At 36.3% G+C, this 24,685-nt stretch overlaps 1 protein-coding gene across 1 annotated transcript; it reads right to left on the bottom strand.

The window, feature by feature from the left end:
• Window positions 1-7,113: 7,113 nt before the first annotated feature.
• On the bottom strand, window positions 7,114-10,829 carry LOC127092949 (OVARIAN TUMOR DOMAIN-containing deubiquitinating enzyme 4). The gene is made up of 6 exons (XM_051031844.1): window positions 10,572-10,829; window positions 8,601-9,191; window positions 8,163-8,284; window positions 7,929-7,969; window positions 7,726-7,824; window positions 7,114-7,456 (listed from the first exon to the last, which is right to left on the bottom strand). Exons 2-6 carry the CDS (start codon window positions 9,178-9,180, stop codon window positions 7,285-7,287), a joined length of 1,014 nt encoding a protein of 337 aa, XP_050887801.1. The 5' UTR covers window positions 9,181-9,191; window positions 10,572-10,829; the 3' UTR covers window positions 7,114-7,284.
• Between the last annotated feature and the right edge of the window lie 13,856 nt (window positions 10,830-24,685).

Raw genomic sequence — 24,685 nt, 5'->3', positions numbered from 1 at the left:
CAAGCTTTTAACTTTCCTTTTTGTCAGAATATCATTTAACAAGGACATAACACTAGTAGGGTCTTCTTTCACTTTATGTTGCCACTCTCAAAGGTTTTTAAAGATTCAAATTTGTAAATATTTTCCTTTTGTTTACTCACAAATGCTTATTATCCCTTAAAATTTTTTAAGACAAAATAAATTATATAAATAACTAGGGCAAATAAGTGATTTTTTTTCCCATGTCACTCTTTATTATCCAAAGCAACCATCTTTCTTTCATAAATACTAATATATCTCATTTTCAAAAAAAAATATACATACAGAATGGGGCGTCAATAGAAATAAAGTCTCCTCTTAAATTTATGAGAGGGTGTCAATAGGAATTTTTAAATTTGTAAGTGTGTCAATTAGATTAAAGCTCCCTCTTAAATTTATATGAGGGCGTCGATAGGAATAAAGTCCCCTATATAATTTAAAAGAGGGGCGCTAATATGACTAAAACCTCATTTCATTGATTTATTTAGTTAATTTTAAATATAATATTCTATTATATGATATTATAAAATTTATTATTATTTTAATGGTAGAATTTTTTGTATAAATAGAGATGTTCATCTGTGGACTTTTTCACACCTCTGCTCATTTTCTTCTTACAATTTTTTCTTTATTTGTTCAATCATGTATATTAGAAGATATGGGCATGTTATTTTTTTTCTAAAACCAAGTCTCCAATAAAGATGTTTTTATGGAATATCCAAAGTTTAGAGCAACTATAAAGGAATTTGAATAGTTGGTTAGACGGAGAGAGTCAAGATGGAGAAAGAATTAGAAGTATTGAAAGACTTGTTTCGTACATCTCAATTGCAGATGACAATAATGTTATGCAGCGTATGTGAGTGCAAAATCAAAACTTGTTTATTGTTTCCGTCTTATGCAACTGCCCTTAGCAATGTTCCCTTGTATTTTCCATACAACCATGTTCCACCAACTTGAATAACAGGTTTGCAGAATGAAAAATCTTTGATGCACGATTGAAATGCCTAGAAGAGACGAGAGAATATTTTACTTCCATCAACACAAGTTCTATCATGTGTATATGCTGGAAGTGTCTCCAAATCTACATCGTTCCAAGAACATATTTTTGAAGTGCTATAAAATATTCTGGAAGTTGATTGTAAGATTTTTCCCAATTACCATATACGTGTTCAACTGCCTTAATTCTTGCAATCCATGCTTTTCTGTATGATAGAGTATAGTTGAGTCGTGCAACGATATGAGAGATTATTATGCTCACATTCACAAACGGATCCATGCTTACAAGATGCAAAATCTATTGGCATATTAATTCAGAGCTTAGTTTACCATGATCTTGTTGAAGAATGATGGTAGTGCAACTGTGAGGTGGATCCATCAAACCTATCTTCCAATAATCACTTCTCTTCCGATAGGACGCTGCTAACCAAAATCTCTTAGAATGATGTTTTATTTCCAAATTAAGTTTAGACACTATATGTGTACTAGCCACATTAGTACAACTCCATCCATCAATAATTAAAGAACATACCTTTTCTTGTACTAGTCATCTTGTATGAAAAAGGTTTTCTCTTTGAGTCGCATCCTCTTCCTTTACTTGGTTTCGCAATATTCTCCTAACCATGAGAAACTCTCTACTAATAATTTCTTCTTCTTCCTCTTCAAACTTCTTATCATATCTTGCATCCTCTTCCTCATTTATTTCATTTTCCTTTATAAACATAGTTCTCTTAGTTGGACATTGAGATGAAATATGCCATTGTCCTTGACACTTGAAACACTTAACACTTTTGTTAGTTGAAACACTTTGAGAAGGTGTTATAACATTACCTTTTGTTTCAACTGTAGCTTCCTTGAAAGATGAAGCGATGTATTTCTTTGGTTTGTCCTTCCAAGTTAGAGAATTGAAAGGAATGTCACTTTTCCTTGTGTGGCTCTTTCTTTTTAGTTGTTGTTCCACCTTTATAGCTTGATGCACTAGATCTTCTACCTCCACATAGTGATGCAACTTCATTATGTCACTTATGTCACGATTTAGGACATGAAGAAATCTAGCCATGGTTACTTTATTTTCTTCCTCAACATTATCTCTTATCTTTGCAACCTCTATCTCCCTGTAGTATTCATCAACATCTTGTTACTTAGGTGAGTCTTTGTAATTTGTTGTGTGGTTCCCAATAATAATAGGAATGCACAAATCTTCTCCTCACGATTCTTTTCATCTCCTCCCAAGTGTTAATGACTTGTTCTCCATATATCCTCCTTTCTTTGATGGTTTGATCCTACCACACCAAAGTATATTCCATAAATTCAAGGGATGCAACCTGCACTTTCTGAACATCAATATAAGTGTTACAAGCAAAATTTTGTTCAATATTTATTTCCCACTCTAAATAAGCTTTCAGATTATTTCTTTCTTGAAAATGTGGTACTTTGATTTATATAATTGATCAGGCCTTTCATGTATCACATTTGTTTCTTCCCTCAATATTTTTCTCATTTAGGTCATAAGAGGCTCAACAAACAACCTATTGGCTTTTACTGAGCGGGGGGCTATCTTCACCACCTAGACTTGACATTATTAATAATGAAAGTTAGAAGAGGAAAAAAAAATTGGTCCTCACGTGTGGAATTTTTTTTAAAATATTCAATTTTTTTAAAAAAAATCCAAAAATACCCTATATTTCAAAAAAATTACAAAAATGGCCAATTTTTGCCCTAAATTGGCCTTAGGGGCCACCCTAGTTGGCGCCTACCCTTAAGGGTAGGGCAAGTCGCCACTAGGAGTGGCGCCTACCCTTTAAATTAATCTTTTTTTTATTATTTTTTTTAAGTTTTTTTTTTTAAATTTGTTTTTAAAAAACAAAAAAAAATCTTTTTTAAGTTATTTTAAATTTATTAATTTATATTTATTATAAATTATATTAATTTATATTAATATATATATATATAAATATATTATTTACAAGATATATATATATATATTATAATATATATGTATATATATATATACATATATACATATTATATATATATATATAATATATATATATATATATATATATATAATATATATGTATGAATTTATAATATATATATATTATATATATAGATATATATATATATATATGTATATATATGTATGTATGAATTGATATATATATATATATAATATATATATATATATATATATATATATATATATATATATATATATATATATATATATTATATATATATATATATATATATATATAAATTCATACATATATATATATAATATATATATATATATATATATATATATATATATATATATATTATATATATATATATATATGTGTATGAATTTATATATATGTATGAATTTATATATATATTAATTTAATTTATGAGTAATTAATATTATTTATAAATTTTTGGGAGAATTAGGGTTAATCATGTTAAGGTTATGAAGAGGCACGGTCTTGGCATGAAGAGGCACGGTCTTGGCATGTACAACAAAGTGAGTGGCATAAGGAGTATGGTGAGTGGCATGACGATCATACACGGATGTACCATAACCAACACTCTTGGCACACGGACTTGGTTAAGTGGCACCAAGTCTTCTACAATGAAATGTCTGGTTTTAAGGACGATTGCTGTGCCAATCCTGGTATTATGGACAGATTCAGAAGTGTTGAAGTTCAGGACCGGTTCAGGCACTACACCTTCATGGGCCACAATCCAGATGCAATGCCTCCTCCTCCGCCTCCACCAAGCTTCAGAGATCCTGATAGAGATGACGAGGAGTCTTGTGGTGGCTATAATCCATATTAAACCATCATCATTTCATCTCACTGCATTTCATTGCATGTTGCTTGAGTTTTTTTCCAGATTAGTTGCACCTTATATGTCTAGGCTTATGTAATTTTTAAATACTTTCTACTAGTTAAATGCTTATCACCTTCTGCTTACTTCTGGTGTTATTGCCCTTATTTGTCATTCTTTTTGAGTGATTCTTGACTTTTTAAGCTTCCTTCTTGGTGATTGTTAGCTTCTTTATCATTTTTTTGTGTGTCCTGCTACAACATGTTGCCTTGATAAAACTGTTTTTTTCTCCTTTTTGATGTTGACAAAGGGGGAGAAATGCAGATGTTGACAGATATGCACAAACTCAGGGGGAGTATCACACATCCTGCTAAAAATTTGCCATCATCAAAAAGGGGGAGTTTGTGAGCAAATTCTTTATTTTGAATAAGTTTTGAATGATAGCAAATTGTGTGATCATTGTCTAATTGTTGGTTGTGTATTATTTTACATGTTTCATTTGTGTTTTTAGCGTATACTATTGTTTCGTGTCTATACATAAAGATCCACATTGATACACTTCTTAAAAGAACTCATAAAAACTGTTTTGTGTCAGTATGTATCGATACATGTTCCTCTGCATCGATACATAAATTTGTTTTAAATCACAAAACGTTTTTGGTTCAGTATGTATCGATCCATACGAGCTTTGTATCGATACATGCTTAGTTAAGATGTTCCATGTATCGATACATACGAGCTTTGCATCGATACATGCTTAGTTAAAATGTTCTATGAATCGATACATACGAGCTTTGTATCGATACATGCTTGTATTAATTCTCTAAAATTAATCAAAGCTACAGTATGTATCGATGCATGATCTTTTGTATCAATACATAATTCTGTTTTGTCTACTAACAACTTCTGTCTTTCACATATAAGAAGTATTTTTGACAGAACAGAAGCAAGCACGAATTCACAAGTGAAAAACAGTTGTAACACAAATCAAAGGAGTGTGTAGCAGCAATTGTTTGAGCATTTAGAAACCTGAAAGAGACTTCATCTTCTTCATCTTCTCAGTCTCTTTTCTTCAAGAACATCAACACATAATCATTCTTGTTCTTTGGATTAAAGGATCAACGAGATAACGTTCAGTGGAACGATCAAGGATCTAGCTGAGGTGTTCAGTGGAACGATCGAGGATCTAGCTGAGTTGAAGGTTGAAGGGGGTTTTGAGGAAAAACCAAATGGTTTGTCCTTCAAGAACTGGAGTGTTCTTGCGGGTTTGTTAGTCACGTTTGCAGAACAGATCCAGCCGTAGCGTAGGGTTTGGAAATTGGGTGATTTCGCAAACAGGTCGTGGAACCGGTGAATTGTTTGCAATTTCTTGCAGGAAATTCTTGATCGAGCTCAGATCAAGTGGAGGTTTTATGCAAGAAGAAGATCTTGGGATTTAGATTTCTGTCTTTGTATTGTAACCTTGTATCAACGAATTCGGCATTATTGATAATTACAGTTTTCAATTTCATTTGAAATTGAGAGGGAGACGTACCCACACGCGAGGACGACAGTGGGGAACTTCCTTACCAAATCTCTGTGTATCGTATTCTTTCCTTATCTCTCTTTACGTTTTCAACAGTTTTGTGATTTCAGTTGGTGTATTGTGGCTGTATATTTCGTGATACAATAGTGGCAAGAAAACTTCTTTATCTAAACTCCACCATTGTTCATCATTGATCACATACACACCAAATATTTGGCAAAACTGTCAGCTGAGTTTTATTCATTGGAATCAGAATTTAGTGATAAGTGCATTTGATTTGATAAGATTCTGGTGTTAATATTCTCTATCGTTCTAATTCAAATCCAACAATAAATTCGCGTGTCCGGTTTTCTAGTAGCGGTTCAGAATAGACGGAAGTCGATTCGGGACTGTAATTTTTCGCTAAGTTTCAATAACTCTGATAAGATTTTTTAAATACGTTTATTTTAAAAGAGGTGATCTATTCACCCCCCTCTCGATCACTAGCCACACCGTCTAGCAAGTGGTATCAGAGCACCGATTCACTGGTGTTCTGTGGCTGCCTGTAACGATATGGATTCTGAACCAAATGGGGCGTATAATAGAGCGCCGATTTTCAACGGTGAAAAGTACGGCTACTGGAAAGACTGCATGCGAGTTCATATAAATTCTGTGGATAGGCTAGTATGGGCTGCCATTGAAAATGGTCCTTTTCAAATTACTATGACAAATGCGGTTGGCGCCATAGTACCTAAACCAGAAGGTGATTGGAATGAGAAAGATGAGAAAAAGTGGTCGTGTGATTGGAGAGCTCGAAATATGCTAATTTCAGCACTTGGTGTTGATGAGTATTATCGGGTATCCCATTGCACGACAGCTAAAGAAATGTGGGATGGTTTAGAAGTTGCCCATGAGGGTACTACTGAAGTAAAACAGTCCCGCATTAACACACTCAATCAAGAGTTTGAGCTCTTTCGCATGGAACAAGGAGAATCTATCTCCGACATGCAAAAGAGATTTACTCATCTCACTAATCGGTTGAATGCACTTGGAAAACCTGTTTCCAATGAAATAGCTACTAATAAAATTCTGAGATGTCTTAGCAGGGAATGGCAACCTAAAGTAACAGCTATTAAGGAAGCCAACGATCTAACGACACTTACGATTACAACTCTGTTTAGAAAGCTGGAAGAACATCAGCAAGCATTAGAAATTCTTGAAAAGTTTGAGAACAAAAGTAAGAAGGAAAAGAAGAAGAAGAGAGACAAAGAGGGAGAGAATGAAATCCGAACAAATTATCCAGAGAATGAAATAGAATTACTTTTTACAAAAGTATGATGCCTCAATCATGAAATGATTTTGTTGTATTTAATTTTGAAATTTGGAGTATATGAATGACATTTTAAAATTTTCATAGTGTGTAATCACTTCATAGAGTATAGTGAACTAACACTCATTATTCATTATTTCTTTATCAAATAATTTTGAAATTAGGAGTATATGAATGACATTTTATAAAGTGTATAATCACTCCATAGAGTCTAGTGAACAACACTCATTACTCATTAGATCTTTACCATAACATTGCATTTTGGGTGTGTATAATCACTCCATAGAGTCTAGTGAACAACACTCATTACTCATTAGATCTTTACCATAACATTGCATTTTGGGTGTCACAAAATAAAAAGAGAATGATATTTTTATCAATTATTAATGTATTTGAATTACCATAAATGCAAAGAAAGTGAATATAAATTGAGAACTTTAATTAGATGGTCCAATTGAAAAATTAAAATTAAAATTGCATTGAAAATTAAAAATAACCCTTATTTTTAAATCAAATAATTTTATCAGATGTAACACACTTATTTTATGACGGAAGGAGTATTAAAATAAAATCAATACATCCTTCTCAATTCTAATAATCTCTTCAACGTTTGAAATGTGAAACTCTAGAGCCGTGACTTAGGACCCTTTCTTCTAGGAATATCTAAAGCATCATAATGACCAAACCCATGGTAGAGAACTCTAATTGGATCTTCCTTGCCGTATTCTTGACCATACTCAGCTATTGATATCAACCCACCAGCATCCTTATCATACATATATACAGTGATTGGCATCCTGCATAATAGGCCTCTTCAAATCAAAATCCAAATTTCTACATAATAACTAGGAATGTTCATGAAAAACCAAACTATTGAAAATAAGTGAGTGCAGTGCAGTTTGAGTTCAATGTGACAATGTGTTCTTAAATAGAGAAACAGTTCGGTTCAGTCTGGTTTGGTTCAGTTCTGTGGTTTGGTTTGGTTTCTCGTTTTTTTTTACAGTCATATATATAACAGCATAAAGCAAGGTAAATCTACTTGCCCGAGAGAAAGAGAAGTACTTACTGCAAAACATGTGAAGCAATGAACAATTCAGGTTCGCCTCCCCACACATGAGGCTTTCTTATTTGTGAAATATATGAATCAAAATCACCTTCAATAAACCTGAAGATATCATTATTAGAAAACCATGGTCATTATTTTAAACAATAATCATTCGTCGTTTTTTTGCTGTATATGTGTTATGACTTGTGAGTGGAGAAACTCACCATTCTGTTTCTGCCTTTCTTTTAATAAACTCATCGGCAACCTGACAAATAGTATAGAGAAAAATCAAGAACATGGACCTAGGCAATCAACAGTGATATAAACGTCAAATTGTAGCTAATATCGTTCCTTCAATTCTTCTGCTTTGAGCTTTTCTATTTAGTTTTGTTCGGCCTACCCAGGAAAGGGTTTTTTGACACTGGAACGAGTGATTTCTAAAGATGTTTAAAACATACCTTGGCCCGTAAATCATCGGCTAGCTCTTTCTGAGAGCTTTCATTAGGCGCGGGTTTTCCTGATCTCAGACAAGCCCCATGAGCAACTGACCGGAACATGCATCTTCCATCTCCTGGTATTCCTGCTCAGAACGGTAAATTTTATAAACAATGCAAGCAGCAAATGCATATAAACGCTTAGGTTCTTTTTTATGTCAATTTGTACAAGTTAATAAAAGTTAATGCATAAGTAAACATGCAAATGGCCTATGTATATGTAGTACGTCTTTATCCTTGCAGTGTTGCGAACATAGCTGTGCAGTGAGTCTGAAGCTTGAATTTCTAGTTTCGTAAAATGGCAGTATAAACAACATTGGGGCGCGATATTTACAAACAGGACGTAGAACCAAAAAAGTGTGTATGTGTCAAAAGACTATATTAGTAGAATGTGCAGCTCACCAATTACAGAATAGTCGGTGTGAACTTTCTTCCCGTGTGCGAGTTTAACATTTGACTCGTCGCAGTCATCATTCCTATTCTCATTTCCATAATCAGTCTCAGCATGTGCAGGCTCAGAACTTAAATTACACACAAATAATCCGAAAATAAAGCCAACTGATGCACAACCACGTGGCCAAGTCATTCGTCCGACATTGCACTTAACTTTGGAAAGTATTTTTCGTTTAGGAACCGACATTCTCATACTCATACTTTGGCATGACAATGAAATATCGCTAGGTCTCTTCCCAGATACTACAGAACTAAAGACTTGAGTATTTCCCCTTTGCTTGGAGCAGCATGATCCAAGGTAACCTCCTCTGATAGTTTGCCCCATAATAGTTGAACAAGACGGGTTTCTGCAAATAGAAAGAGCAACATAATTTGTCTCCGACTTCCCAGGGTAAAAACCAGAAGAAAATGAACAGGATGTTCCTCTGGTCTGAAGACTGCAGATGTTACTGCTCATCAGCAGACGAGTACGACCTTTCACGATAACGGCATTTATGGAAGATTGACTAACAGGAAAGCAAACACTCATGTTTACATCACCTGAATCAAATTCGAAGTATAATTGTTAGAAAAATGTCCAAATAACATTCCTAGAATATGCATAATGGCATTATCTTCCGACATACAAATATCATATATTGATGTATCACTAAATTGTTTAGAGAACCAGTGCAATGGAAATGTAAGTCCTTAATCCCTTGATGTTGATGATGCGCATAAAATTCAAATCATTTGGATATGAACTACATAAATATGATTTGAGGCTAGTGTACAATATGGTTCTAAAAATACAACAACAACAACATTGTAGTAAGTAACCAATTCATCAAAGCTGAGAACACCAGATCAATACAATAGATGCTATAATCCAAATAACGACCAAACTTAACTTCGGGAAGGCTTGAGCTCAAAATGTTCAAAATTTAAGAATTTTCTAACCCAACAAATAGATAGTGATCTGGGCCGGCCAATGGCCCAATTATCATCCATCATATATAGATGTGATTCTAATCATAATTCACTCTATCGATTTTATTACCTCTCTGACTTAGACATTTGAGTGCTAATTAGGGATGAGAAGGGCTTATAGCCTAGCCTATTTAAGGTCAGGCCTTTTAAATTTTTCGTAGGCCAAACTCAGGCCTTAGAATGCCTGACCTATTTCCACCCCTAGTGCTAACTTTGCATGTCCACCCCCACGCAACTGCACCGGAGATTTGCACAAGTGTATGAAGAATCTACATCATCAATTCACCAATAGTTTTGGTTCCTAAACAGATCAATGGTGTCGTCTGTGAGAACTTGAAGTCTGCATCGTGCCCCTTAGCCTCGACCGAGAGACAACTATTCAGGGATGACCAAAATAGTCCAACATTGCTCGGCAATCGAGGATAAGAATATTTTATATACAACATTTATACACCTCAACCAACGAGGCTACTTTTCTAAAAAACAAAGTCATGAGAATTCTCACGTCCAAAACACGAACAATACCTCATAACTGCATTGACACGGACTTGAGTTCGACCCGCACAGATAGGAAACACCTTCCTAATCCTAACTCCCTTCACATTTACCTCAATCCATATCTTCCATTCACCATTTCCTCACACTATTAACTCTCAAACCTTAATTAACATATATCAAATGAAAACCACGACTAAATAGATGAACTAGAACCGACCCACATATCCTAGCATCAACAACAACAAAAAAAAGGACATTTCGGAGATTACAACATTGTATAACTGTAAAGATTAATTAACCCATCAAACATGTAGCATGTTTCTGTCGTGAATTAAAAAACTAGAATTTGAAGAAAATGATAATAATTGACATTGTGAGTGATTCCTCTAGCTGTAATAATTTAGTTATACATAAAAAAAATTAAATAAATAAAAACGTGGGAGATAACCAAACCTGTGGATTCGAGAGAAGGGGGGAGGGTATGGGGAATTAAGGACGGGAAGAGGAGTTGTAGGGGAAAGCAATATTGTGGGGTTGAAGAAAAGAATAGTATATTAGTTGGAAATGGAAGAAGATGAATAAGTTGAGCAAGAAAGTTATGGGCGTGATAAATGTTTCACAGAAGCTTCTACACCCCTCCTGCTTCTTCAATTCCTATGAAATTTCTAGCTTACTTAGATTGGGTATGGCCTACTTCAATGGGCCGGGTTCAACCATTGAGTTTTAGGAATGGTTAATTCAAGGGAGTTTCTTTTTGGATCACCTTTGGATTCGAGATTCGTCTCTGGATGCGCTTCAAACACATACTATAATTCATTTATTTTTTAGATATTATGACTAAATTTATTCCAATAATAAATTTTCGAAATAAATTTAGTTATAAAATTGGAACGTAAACTCAAAAAAACAAAAGAATTGTATGTGTATGAGATGCGTTCGGATATGTATTTTCGAAAACTGATGGACATTTTTAGAATTTCGTAGGATTCTTTTCCACCTCATAAGGCGGGATAAGAAATTTTCATTTTTTTCCCACCTTTATATTTTCTCATAAACCCTTTGTGAAAATCTAAAAATATCCTTAAAATTCAGAGATGTATGTGCGGACAATGCAACAAATAGTCATCATTAGCAATGCAATAAATATGTAAATACCAACAATGTCCCTATTGAGAAAAACAATTGAAAATAAAAAATCAATCAATTAAAATAAAATTATAAAAACCCGATCATACAACTAAAAAACAAATAAAATCAAATTAAGAGCCTACAATTTTTTTTGATTTTTTTCTAAAATACGAAAATAGAAAATAAATCAAATCAAATATAAAAATAAGGATTTCTTTCAAATTTTTATCCCTGACTTTTTTTGATGAAATGACAATATTTCGATTTAGAGTTGCTTTTCAAAACAAACAAAAAACTATTTTTTTTACGCTAGGTCGCATAAAGGCCAAAAGCGCGGGAACGTGAGGGCCAAAATGCAAGGATATAATTCCTATGACTCTAATATTGGTTAAAATCGATAGAGAGTCTCTGACAACAATGTCAATTTCAATGAATTCACCCTTGAGATTTTCGGAGATGCATCTTCAGACTAAATTCTTGCAAAAATGGGGTGGTTGTTTGGTTTATAAAGGTTGAGGTGATTCAAGGTGCGTTCGAGATGCATCTCCAAAAAATTCTGAGGGCATTTTAATATTTTCAGAGGTGTGAGGCTCACCACAAGGGTGGTAAAAGAAATTGCCTCTATTAATTACCCTTTCATTCCATGTTTTACTTAAACATCTTGGTGAAATTCTAGAAGTACTTTTAGAATCCAGATTTTGAAACTCTAATGCATGACATACATAACAATTTCTCTCTTAAACACGTTGAAGCAAGTGTTAAAAAAAAATAGATTTTAAAATCTGAATTAGTAAGTTACGAAGATTAAACTTCCGACGAGCCTCAACACACCACACTTATATGCTCAATCTCATAACTACGCAAATACACATTTTTAAAAAAATGGATTTCAATGTCTATAATTTTTACTGAGATTGGAATCTGGACGCTTCAAAATCAAGATTACCAACATTTTTGTTTGAATATTTAATCTTATTATTGAATAAAAAGTGTGTATGGTTATTATGGGATTGATTTATAAATGACTTATAATGTAAGATTCATTAAAAAAAATGTAAAAATAAAATTCTAACTTACTTTCTATATGTGAAAAGATGCCCAAGGGTTTGTCCGAATTTTAAAATCCAGACTCATCATATTGTAAGGAAACACAAATAAATACACAAGCAATGTGTAGGGTTAATCCGGAGATTAAAATTCAGACTTTTTTTTTTTTACGGAAATGAGGGTGATGATGAAATGATTTGGTATTTAATAGGAGCATCCCAATTTCGAAATCGGACAATACGAATGACATTTTGGGATTTTTATAAGGTGTGATCACTACATGAGGTGTAATGAACACCACCTAAGTTTTATCAACCATCTAGTTAATTTTCTATCGACATAGTCATACATGTCAAATACGATGTCACAAAATGTTCTATGACAAATTTTCCTTAAATAAATAGAACGAACGAATCTCTGACTGAGGTAGTATATAACTTGATTGGTCTTTTAATGCTATACTAACACAATACTGAGAATATAATTCTCACATCATTGTCGTTTTGAAGTTGTATATTGGTGAATTTGATAAATCCAACATCGTCGACTTACGAGTGAATGGTGATACTCAACACTAGTCACCTTACCTGTTTCGTGGTGATTGAGACAGAGATTCATTTTGTCTACTTGATACTATAAATCAGACTATGTATGATCGACATTGTTTCTGAACATATGAGGAGGAGCCTCTTTATTATAGTAAATTCCAGCTAAGTTAGAGTTTGTTTTGACGGGGTATGGATAAGAAGAGCTCACTGTGTTTTATGATGTGAACTACAAATGAACCAAACACGTAATTTTATACAAGCTCTTATGCATTATAGTCTATGGAAAATGTAGGTGCAACTGCACTAAATAATCTAATGTATCATATAATCCAATTGATTAACATGTTCTAGATTATAGAATATGAAATATGCAATTACTCATACAACCAAAATGAGTTGAGATTATAAAATCTAAATGAAAGTGACACCTCTTAGAATGGATGAGAATTATATAATTTGAATGTGTCTATTACAGTATCAAGGTCCATTTATTTAATAATACATTTAAATAACACTAACATAACTTGTTCTTGTTGAACTCGTTGGATACCCTACTAGCGATGGGATAGAGACAAAGACTCAAGGTGGTATGATATTTATGGGGTATATGCCATATGGAAATTGAATGATGAGAATGAGATGATGAGTTTTTTTCCTAAACCATCTCTTAATAGATCATTCTGAATTATCTCATCACGTGTCATTATGAATCTGGTTGAGTAACATGTTCCCTATATTGATTATGACTTTGTAGGATTTGACACATATTCGTGTGGAAGTGGTTATCTTTTATTTTTAGGTAGGTTGATGATAAGGACATGGAGCACTAAGAAATAAATGAAGTAATCCAAAACATAGGAGTTCTTATTACAAGGACACGTGATGGAAGAGTCAATGATAACCTTATACAATTCATGACCAAAACAATCAAAGCAAGGGACCAATTGAGAGGAAATGGGCAGAGACTTGGCATTTTGATTCAAACTCATGAAGAGGTCATGACATGTGGGCTTGCTTCCCCATATTAGTATTTTTAATTAATCATGTTGTAATGAAATGTGTTAAGGTCCAACATATCCAATTTTGGCCCAAAACACTTGTTTTTTTGTGTGTGTTTTAAACCATTTATAGCTTTTAGAGCTTTAAAACTTCATGGATTTTATTTTCAAGTAAAAAATGGGCCGAAGAAAAAAAAGGCAAAGCATTGAAGGAGGGAGAGAGAGAAAGGCGAGGCATCATTTATCAAATTGGCTGTAAATTCTTATAATTCATCAAGGCAATGAATATACATTTCCTTCACCACCTTTTAGTGTGTGACCTTTCAGTCTCAAGACATTATTTATAGAATATTTGAATGAATTTGTAGCATTTTATGAGTTACTATTGTAAATTTAGTAAGCTACCATTTACGTATAAATAGAGAGTTAATGATAAATAGAAAATCAAGTTGAATTTTATTAAACAAACACATTGTGTGATTTTGAGTGTTTTGCACCTTTGTTCTAGAATGGTCCAAATTTTTTATCTTATCAAGAAACTAAGTTTATCTTTGTGATCTTCACTAAGTGTTGTCATCCTTTCTAATTCATAGAAAGAGTGTGGCGTCCAATTTCTATCATTTTACATCAATTACTTTATAAAATTTTTGTTGTTATAATTTTGTTCCAACTCAAATCATTACTTAAAATTTGTGTTCTTAATCCATATTATCATATTAAAATTACAAGTTTCCTAAATTTAATAAAAAATATAAAAAAAAATGGTTGAATATCAAATTGGTTAGCCATCAAGTGGTATCAAGAGCAAGGTTCGTATAAGACCATTTCTTACTACGGATTTTATTTTCCTTTCTTATTAGTTTGTGTTTGCATCGATTTGAAGAAAGTACTTAAGTGATTGTTTTATAGGTGATTAACCAACTCGTGACTCTATAATCGAGGTCGTTAGAGACGTAGTTGAAAAGTTGGTAAGAATGACAATTAAATGGTATGTAGGAGGCTCACTAGTGAAGAATGGCATTGGCGAGAGAGCTTATATGGTTGTGGAGGTGGATGCCAAGGTATGGTGGGGGTGAATTATGGAACCCTTTTTTTAATGTAATTTTTAATCATTTTATTCCCATTTTTGTACTTATGTTATTGATTTGACCAATGCGTCATACCATCGGTCACTATATTATACTCTCGTGACTTTGCTAAAACTGGTGCATGTTTGTGATTCACTTTTATATTTATTTGATCCTAATTTTACATTCCTTATTTATCATTTTGAATAATTCCTTTTTTATACTTATATATGTTTTCTTTCGTGTCATATGTTTATTCAAATTGTGACGCATGTCTATTTATAGGTCATCCACAAATTTCTTGTTGGTAAATCATATTGTTCTTAAATTATTTCATGGAAAATTAGAGAACAATATATTTATATTTAATGAATACTCATGTCTTAGTTGGTGAGAACAATATGTCTGACAAATTGAAATGTTGCCCCGATTAACTTGCTAGTGTAAATTAATGAAGTTTTTCTCATAGGTTTTGGAATGTCATGCTCCCTCTACCTGTAAATGAGTTTTCCTTTCCATTAGTCTTAGATGTATCATCATAGTGATACTCATCATCTTTTATTTCTAAAGTGGTACATTATGGAGGATATGGAATTCTTCTTAATAACTGTCACACCTTCAATAAAATAAGTTATGACTCATCCAATGAATTTATGAAAAATTCTTATATATATATCATGTGGATAAAACTTTGTATTGTATATTAAACTAAACAAATGATTGTAAGTTGTGTGTATTTATTTGATTGTTCGAGGTCTTATCCATGTCTAACCGCTTGAAGACCTGTTAGTATCTACATCAAATTAGGCATGACAACATAATCCGTACCCCCGGGTACCTGTCGCATCCGCGAAAAACAACCGGCGGGCTAAAACAAAAACAAACACAGAGCCGCCACCGTGCGTTATTTATCCCAAAAGAGGGAAAGGAAACGCTCGAAGTAAACCTGGAAAAAGCATGGTCTCGCGACCAAAGAGAATGGGATCGGGAGTCGGTTATGCGAAGGGAAGGTATTAGCACCCCTACGCATCCGTCGTACTCGACGGGATCCACGCTCAAAAGATAGGAAAAGGTTGCTAAAACTGCTCACAAACATCACACACACACACACACACACCAGAAACAACACAGGTGGGGGAAGAGAGGAAAGGGCTCGCTAGGATATCGCATCCTATGCCTACGTATCTCATCTGGAATGAGAATCAGAGCTGTCGTAGTTCGGCTCACGCACGCCAAACAAAACACACACAAACACAGTCAAACCTGGAATCCGAACGCCAATCGCTGGACTTACATCAGATTCCGAACCAAACTAACACACTCAAGATACGGACAACCAATCGCTGGTCTTACATCCATATCCCGACACACAAGAGGGTTAACGAACAAACAAGTTACTAAGGAGTCAGGCACTCGAGCCTAGCAACTGTCAAGCAAACACACACAAAAAAGAAAAAGGACGCCCGGAGAGACCTCGTACGGTCTCCTGCCTACGTACCTCATCTGGTATGAGGATCAGGGCGACGTAGTTCCCCTGAACGGGGGAGAAACTTTCTCCTAACCAGAGACTGGGAAACGACTAACTAGAAGGGAGACTGACTCGAGCCTAATAGTTATCATGTATTCCACAATGGTCCTAGGTTGAGTTTTCTACCTACTTGCACAGGCTGCAAGCTAATCCTAAACAGGCAAAGCAAAGCATGCAAGCATAATCAAAACAAAGCAAACATTCACAATTAGCACACACTATATACAGACAAAGTGGGCTCACACAAGGGTTAGGCTGCAAAAGCAAGCCAACTGTATCAGGTTGATGTTAGCTCTTAACCCTAACATTGAGAGTTAGGGTGAAGCAGATGAAATAGGAAGTGAGGGGTGTGCCTCACAGCTCTTATCCCTGGCCAGGGAGAGCTTTAGACAAAAGAAGTGTGGGTTCAGAAAGTGGGAACCCTTCTACACTTATGACATTAACTCAACTGTACAACTGTACAAGGATCTTGGGTTAATATCCACAATGCATCAACACCAGTTGTGTGAGCAAAGGGATGACTCGACTGAATAGCAGGAGATGGATTGCACATCTCTTTTATCTGCCAATTGCCTTAACAAAGGTCTTTTCCTGCTTGGGGACAAAGATAAACAAGCACAAACATTGCCTCTTAAGGAGGACTTCAGACAGGTGCCTGGCCAAGTAACAGGCCAGGTCTTCCAGACTACATGGAGTTAGTGATGCTATACCTCAATTGGTTAAGCAACCAAGCAACAGCAAAAGCAAGTTCACAATGAACTATAGCAACTAATGTACCTGAAATCAATCTAACATAATCAGTACTCAGCTCAAACAGTCAAACAGACAAACTAATGGTCAACAGTTAACTGTACACAAGCAATGCATCAAGCAAAGCATAAGCCAATGCTCAACACAAATGACTTAGAAGCCACCTACAAAACAAACTTAATGTTAATCAACATCAATCAAACAAGCAAATCAAGCCAAGTGAATTAATTCCTCCATGCCATATGCCTTTTGTCCTGAAAACACAACTCAAACATTAATCACTAACCACTAGGACATGGCCTAGGGTCAAAATGGGAGCAATAAACCAAAACAGAACATGAAAATTATCAAAAACCAAGATCAATCAAATGAGAATCAAATACAAGTGGTCTCATATTCATATCATCAACCAATATCATTTCATAAAGCATTTAGTGCAAAGCATGCAATTTAGAACCTCATAGGACCAAACAGAAAGATCCAATTCAAATCAACTCACAAACATTTCAATAAATCCCCAAAAAGTTCATGGTCAAACAACATTCATAACATGATCTACACACCAAATTTCAAGCCAATTGGACAAATGGAAGCATGTCAATTAAAATCCCTAAGTCAAGGCAAGGCAAAATAAGCTCATACAAGGCACAAAATCATGCATCAACTTCAAGCAAGCATAAAATAGAAACTACACATGATAAATGCATCAAACCAAAGCCATGACAAACTTCAATGTGTCTAGAATCACTCCACAAAATTTCAAGTCCATCCAATAAACAACAAGAATTTCACAAATCAAATAAGATCATGACTCACAAAAGGTCCACAATTGGTCAAACAGGGGAGAAAATCTCAATCAAATTGGAAATGCACTCAAAAAATCCACAGAAATTCACAGTCAAACTTAACATCCAGGAGAGTCAACATGCAAAAATTCAGATCATTTTGAGTTCATATGGCATGGTAAAGAAAATCCACAAGTTGGACAAGAAATGGTGTGACACACATTGTCACACCTCCAATGATCAGGTCATATCTCACAAACCAGGAATGATAAAATCACAAACTCAAAGCCAAAATGTCCCTAAGGATCTCTAGTTTACACATGCAAAATTTCAAGAATTTTGGATCAAGCATCATCATTTCACAACCAAAATAGTAAGCAAGGTGCAATGAATGACATGTAAACATGAACCCTAGGCCAAAACAAATTCCACACGTGCACAATTTAGGGAAAAATCACCATAAAATACTAGAGATTACAAGGAACATGGCACAAAAAATCTCATGTGATTTGGACAAGTAATCAAGAAGTTATGAATTTTTTAATGTGGAGAAAAAATAAAAAATGATGAATGAAGGCATGTGAACATGATAAGCATACAAGAGGAAAATGCAAAAGCAAAAAAAACAACTGTTGGAGCGGAGGATCGAACTCCGCTCGAATTCAAATATGCGCGCGCTATGATGAAACACCGCGTTTCACTTATACAGATGGCACGCTTCTATTGGTGCATGGCACACAAACAATGAAAAACATGCAAACAGGCCAGGCGAAGATCTGGAACACTTCTGGAAACGAAAATCAAACATTCATAGCGTGTTCATCACAAACCCTAAGCTCAAGAACAATTTCTCACAGAAATTAACAAACCGTATATCATTAGAATCCTCTCTCAATGTACATCATGAATCACAAATCAATTTGACTTAATTCTACCTAGATCAAGAGATTCGAAGAGAAACATTTTTGCACATGAATCTTCTAGTCCACATAACTTCCTTGTTTCTCAACCAAATTCAATGAAACAAAGTGCAGTATACTCCACATGAAAAGATCTATCTAAAGCATGCATCAATTTCATGAATCATCACATTCGAAAACTAACCTTAATTGGATAGCAGAAGTGAAATCGTGTGTTTCAAGCCATGGCAATGCAAAACAGAAACTCCTTGATGCTTGTATGAGTGAATGAAGCAAGGCTTTGATGCTAATTGTGCTTGATCTTGTTGAAAACTCGAATTGCCATTGATGACCTTCACTTCAACAGTTCCAAATTCAGCTTGAAAACCTTGTGATCTTGCTTCCAACAGCCTCAATAATGCACATGGATGAAGGATTGATGAAGATCTTGGCACGGTTTGTGGAGATTTTTGCAGAAAAAGTGAGAGAGAAAAGATGAAAAGTTTTGGATCTAGATCTCAATTTCCAAATTCTGTTATGATTAGCAATGAAACAGTTGTGATTTAGCTTTTATATGTGATGTTAAACATGTTGCTAATCATGTTTAGTGTTAATGCAAGTGATTAATGGAAATCAAGTTTTATGCTAAATTGCAAATTGGCCAATTCACCCTTCCTTGTGAAAATTAATGTAACAGTGAAATTTTCTGGTTTAGACCAATTGCAAATGATGTTCCTAAGCCAAGGCAATTGGAAAAACATGAAAACAATGCATATTTCTCAAATTCACTTTTTCCCTCCATTTTTCAAATTAAGTTCACATGAAAAATGCACTTTTTGTGTGATGAGTTTTAATGAAATGTGATGCATGAATTGAATAGAGGAGATCAAAAGAAATTTGCTCCAAAAAGTCCCACTTCATTTGGCCATTTGGTGTGAAAGATATCCAACTTTGAAATTCAACTTTTCTTGACAATGATTTGATCATAACTTGCCAACCACAAATGAGAAATTCATGTTCTTGGACTTTTTGGAAAGGTGAGAGCAAGATCTACAACTTTCATGTTGGACAAAATTTCATTTGAAGCATTTTTGGACATGTAATTTTAAGGAGAAAACCTTTCCATTTTTGGCAATTTTGAATTACAAGTCACTTTCTATTTTGGGAAAGTTTTCATCTGACTTTATTTTCTTTATTGTTGATGTTTGAAATGTCAAATGAAACTTGTTTGGACATGAATGAAGTGTATCTAACCCTCTCCCACCTCCAAATCCATCAGTTGACTTGTGGTTGACTTTTGTTGACTGATAGATGAATTTCAGCTTGACTGTTGAACTTAAGCCTCAATCTCCTGATGAAATGGCTCAAACATGAAACCCTAGCTTCCAAAAGCTCAATGAAACCATGAAATGGTCCCTCATCTCAATGAAGACCTCATCTCTTTGACAAGCCCTGATTGGCACAATTTAGATGATTAGGGTTGACCAGTGGTCAAAACCCTAATCTCAAGGAATCTGATCAAGCACAATGAATCTCTTGGTGATGACAAAACCATGATGATGATGATGTACCATTTCAACCAAGATAATGATCAATCTCCTTGAGGAACCAAGAAACCCTAATTTGAATCACAAACCCTCAGATGGCTAGTGATCAATTCAATGAGACCCTTAATTTGAATCTTTCAACCTCTTTATCTTCTGATCAAGACCTAGGAGGATGACTTGCTTATTGTTGCCACATGATATGCAAATATGCAATGCCTAATGACCTAAAAATGAAATGCAATATTCTAAGCTAGTCCCAAGAGAGGAGGGCAAATTTTGAGGTGTTACAGCTGCCCCTATTCAATCCACTGTGAACCTGTCGATATGAATAGCCTCGGCTTTCAGATGACCAGGATGAAGAGTGATTGAATACCAAGAACAGACGAACAATTTGCACTCTGATGGGAAAGAATTAACAATGCCTGTCAGAATCGGCAAAGAAGCAATCTTGAAAGAAGAATCCGTTTGGTACAGAGAAAGTCGGCCTGATCACTGAAACAGGAATATGTCTGGATAACTGGTAACACAAGAACCATGGCCTGAACGCCGCTCGTCAGCCTGCATACTGGACCTCGGAATATGAGAGTGTTGATATCGGTCTGAATACCGAGAGATTGGCCTGAACGCCCACCAACTGGCCTGAACGCCACTTCGGTCTGGATACCACTTTGGTCTGAACCCCAGAAGATTGGCCTGAGTGCCACAAGCTGCATCGATCTGAACTTCGGAAGCTTCTTCGATCTGAAAATCGGAACTGGCCTGAACGCCGCATCGGTCTGAATACCCGCCTCGGTCTGAATACCCTCCTCGGTCTGAGCACCGGAAGACTGGCCTGAACGCCACTTTGGTCTGAACACCACCTCGGTCTGAATACCGGAAAATTGGCCTCAACACCATAAGTACTTCAACCTGACTGTTGGAAACTTCTTCGATCTAAAAATCGGAAACTGGCCGGAGTGCCACAAGTTCTTCGTCCTGATTGTTGAGAACTTCTTCGATCTGGAAATCGGAAACGGGCCTGAGCACCACCTCGGTCTGAACACCGGGAAACTGGTCTGACTACCATCTCGGTCTGGATACCGAAAAACTGGTCTGACTACCATCTCGGTCTGGATACCGGAAAACTGGTCTGACTACCATCTCGGTCTGGACACCGGAAAACTGGTCTGACTACCATCTCGGTCTGGATACCGGAAAACTGGTCTGACTACCATCTCGGTCTGGATACCGGAAAACTGGTTTGACTACCATCTCGGTCTGGATACCAGAAAACTCTTCATGCCTATCAGCATTGGCAAAAATAACGAAACAGTGATAAGTGCGTCGGCACGCGTGCCAACGACCCATGCTGGGGATAATAAGCCATGAACCGGCTATTCTCTATTCCACCCTAGCCAACGAACACTTCGCGTTCAGCTGGGGATTATTCTTTCTTGTTTTTTTCTCTTTGTGAACCCCGAAACTTCTCTGATTAACATTCTCATCTCTGCTCGACAGAAACTCTTTCTCCAGTATCGCACTACTGGGGAATACCTTTGATTCAAAATCATGATACTAAACTCCTCAGAGTAACACCTTCACCTTCGGGCAAAACCACCTCTCAAACGATAACCACGGTTCGAGACTAGCTTATGCTTGCAATGATGCATGATATTTTTCCAGCGTAATGCTCCATAATTATGGAAATGCTACGCAATTTATTATGCAATATGCTATGATCTCCTAAATAATGCATGCATAAAAGGTATCCCCCTCAAGGGACTCTTCTGGGGAGCTCGAGACACTCTGCTAAGGAACTCGTCAACACTCCGATTTCCACCCTGCTGGGGCATAGCACTGCTGCTGGGAAAAAGGCAACCCTTGCTAGGGATAACCTCCTTTGCACCTGGTCCGCTTGGGGATTTCGCTGGGGAAGTAACCACCAATGCACTCTGTGGGGATACAACAGTCTTTGACTTGCTGGGGATATAACACTCCCGACTCTACTTGGGAAACCACCACACACAGATACGTCCGCTGGGAAATAGCAACCTTCAGGCCTGGCGACTGGGGAAGCATCAATCTAAAACCTGTTGGGGATAACCATCCTGACCCTGCTAGGGAATCCACAGACCTTGAATCTGTTGGGGAATTAGTCATTCCGACTCTGCTTGGCGACGAGGACAGCCCGATACTGAACACCCGTCGACTCGTCGAACCTTGGTATTCCACATCCAACTCCACTGTCATCCTTCCAATTTTGAGAACTCCCAGACTCGTCGGGACTTTTCTGATTCATCACCTTGTATTCCCAACCACTCCGTACTCGACGGAGAGCGAACTCCTGGGATTTATACAGACTTTTTAATCTCCAGACTTTGAAGAGTCTTCTTGATTAATTCTCAAGGATCGTCGTACGTCATTTCGCCGTCCTTTTCACCATTCTTCTATTCATTCGTCCCTGATTGGACTCCATGGGGATTATTTTGTCAAAAGCTTCCACATCACAACCTGCAAGTGAGGGGAAATACCTAACAGCACCTGCAAAAGAGATCGTTAGATAAAACCGTGCCTCAGGCGTGTCAAGATTTCAACACTTGGGTCACTCAACTTTCCGAATAAGATTTCAAGTTTTCAATCTTATAAACATGCATTGGAAGGAACCTGTATGTCTTAAAATGCAAGATTCTTTATCAAAAATAACTGGATGTTTTTGCAATCAAAGCGGTAATGAAAACAAAAACAAAATTATTTGACTGAATTTGCATTTTATTGATTGGAAAAGTGTGGCTCAAATTGAGCAATACAAAGGAAGCAATTCCTGAAAAGAGTTAATTGTGCACAAAAGGAAAAATCTATCCTAATGGCAATGTGAAACCACGATCTCATCGAGTTCCAACTCGGTTACACCCCATATGTCCTCAGACTCTCCGTGCTTTTTGCCTTCTGAACAAGACGCTTCCAATCGATCTCTGTCGGAGATTATCCATATGCCTTAACCAAAGCGCAAACGATCATGCCAGACGCAGTTGTTTGTTTCAATCCCTCTTTTTCCTGGACTGCCCTTTCGGGTTTTCAGTCCACCGGGATACCCTTTTTTGCCCAAGTCGCCTTTTCAGGTTTTCGACTTGCCGGGTGTACAAATTTTCTTTTTATCCCTAATTTTTGCCCGAACCTTTCTTTCTGTTTTTTGGTTCGCCGGGATGCCCATTTTTGCCTGGACTATTTTATTCTTTTCGTCCAGCGGGTCTCTTTATACGAAGTATTTTTTAACTGCGTCCGCATTCACAGGGGATGGAAAATCTTCACCATCCATGGTCGTTAGCAACAAGGCTCCGCCAGAGAAAACCTTCTTGACCACGAATGAACCTTCATAATTGGGTGTCCATTTGCCCCTTCAATCGTTTTGAGGAGGAAGGATCCTTTTCAGCACCATATCACCTACGTGATATACCCGAGGTCGTACCTTTCTGTCAAAAGCACGTTTCATCCGCTGCTGGTATAACTGCCCATGACAGATGGCTGCCAGCCTTTTTTCCTCAATCAGGCTTAACTCTTCATACCGAGTTCTTACCCATTCAGCCTCTTGCAACTTCACGTCCATCGGGACTCTTAAAGAGGGAATTTGAACCTCAACCGGTAACACGGCTTCCATTCCGTATACCAAGGAGAAAGGCGTTGCCCCAGTAGATGTACGCACCGACGTTCGATACCCATGCAATGCAAACGGCAACATCTCATGCCAGTCTTTATAGGTCACCACCATCTTTTGCACAATTTTCTTTATATTCTTATTGGCTGCCTCAACCGCCCCATTCATCTTCGGACGATAGGGAGAAGAATTGTGATGTTCAATCTTGAATTCCCGGAACAGCTCTGCCATCATCTTATTATTCAAATTAGAACCATTATCAGTAATGATCCTCTCGGGAACCCCATATCTGCAAATGATGTCTCTCTTCAGAAACCTGGCGACAACCTGTTTCGTCACGTTTGTATAAGAGGCTGCTTCCACCCACTTGGTGAAGTAGTCGATAGCCACTAATATCAATCGGTGCCCATTCGAAGCTGTAGGCTCAATCTTTCCGATCATATCAATGCCCCACATAGCGAACGGCCATGGTGACGACATCAAACTCAACGGATTTGGAGGCACGTGCACCTTATCGGCATAAATCTGGCATTTATGACACTTCCGCACGAAATTGAAACATTGGGCCTCCATTGTCATCCAATAATAACCTGCTCTCAGCAGTTTCTTCACCATCGCATTCCCACTGGCATGGGTACC

This window comes from Lathyrus oleraceus, chromosome 6 (assembly GCF_024323335.1).
Source record: "Lathyrus oleraceus cultivar Zhongwan6 chromosome 6, CAAS_Psat_ZW6_1.0, whole genome shotgun sequence".
Taxonomy (NCBI): Eukaryota; Viridiplantae; Streptophyta; class Magnoliopsida; order Fabales; family Fabaceae; genus Lathyrus; species Lathyrus oleraceus.
The sequence above is the reverse complement of the archived record's forward strand: the minus strand, read 5'-3'. Positions and strand labels throughout refer to the sequence as shown.

Coding starts and splice junctions, on each gene's coding strand:
- LOC127092949 (XM_051031844.1), bottom strand. CDS start 9,180: ATGAGTGTTTGCTTTCCTGTTAGTCAATCTTCCATAAATGCCGTTATC. Junction 8,285..8,600: donor CACCGACTATTCTGTAATTG/GTGAGCTGCACA, acceptor CGTTCTGAGCAG/GAATACCAGGAGATGGAAGA. Junction 7,825..7,928: donor AGAAAGGCAGAAACAGAATG/GTGAGTTTCTCC, acceptor TGATATCTTCAG/GTTTATTGAAGGTGATTTTG.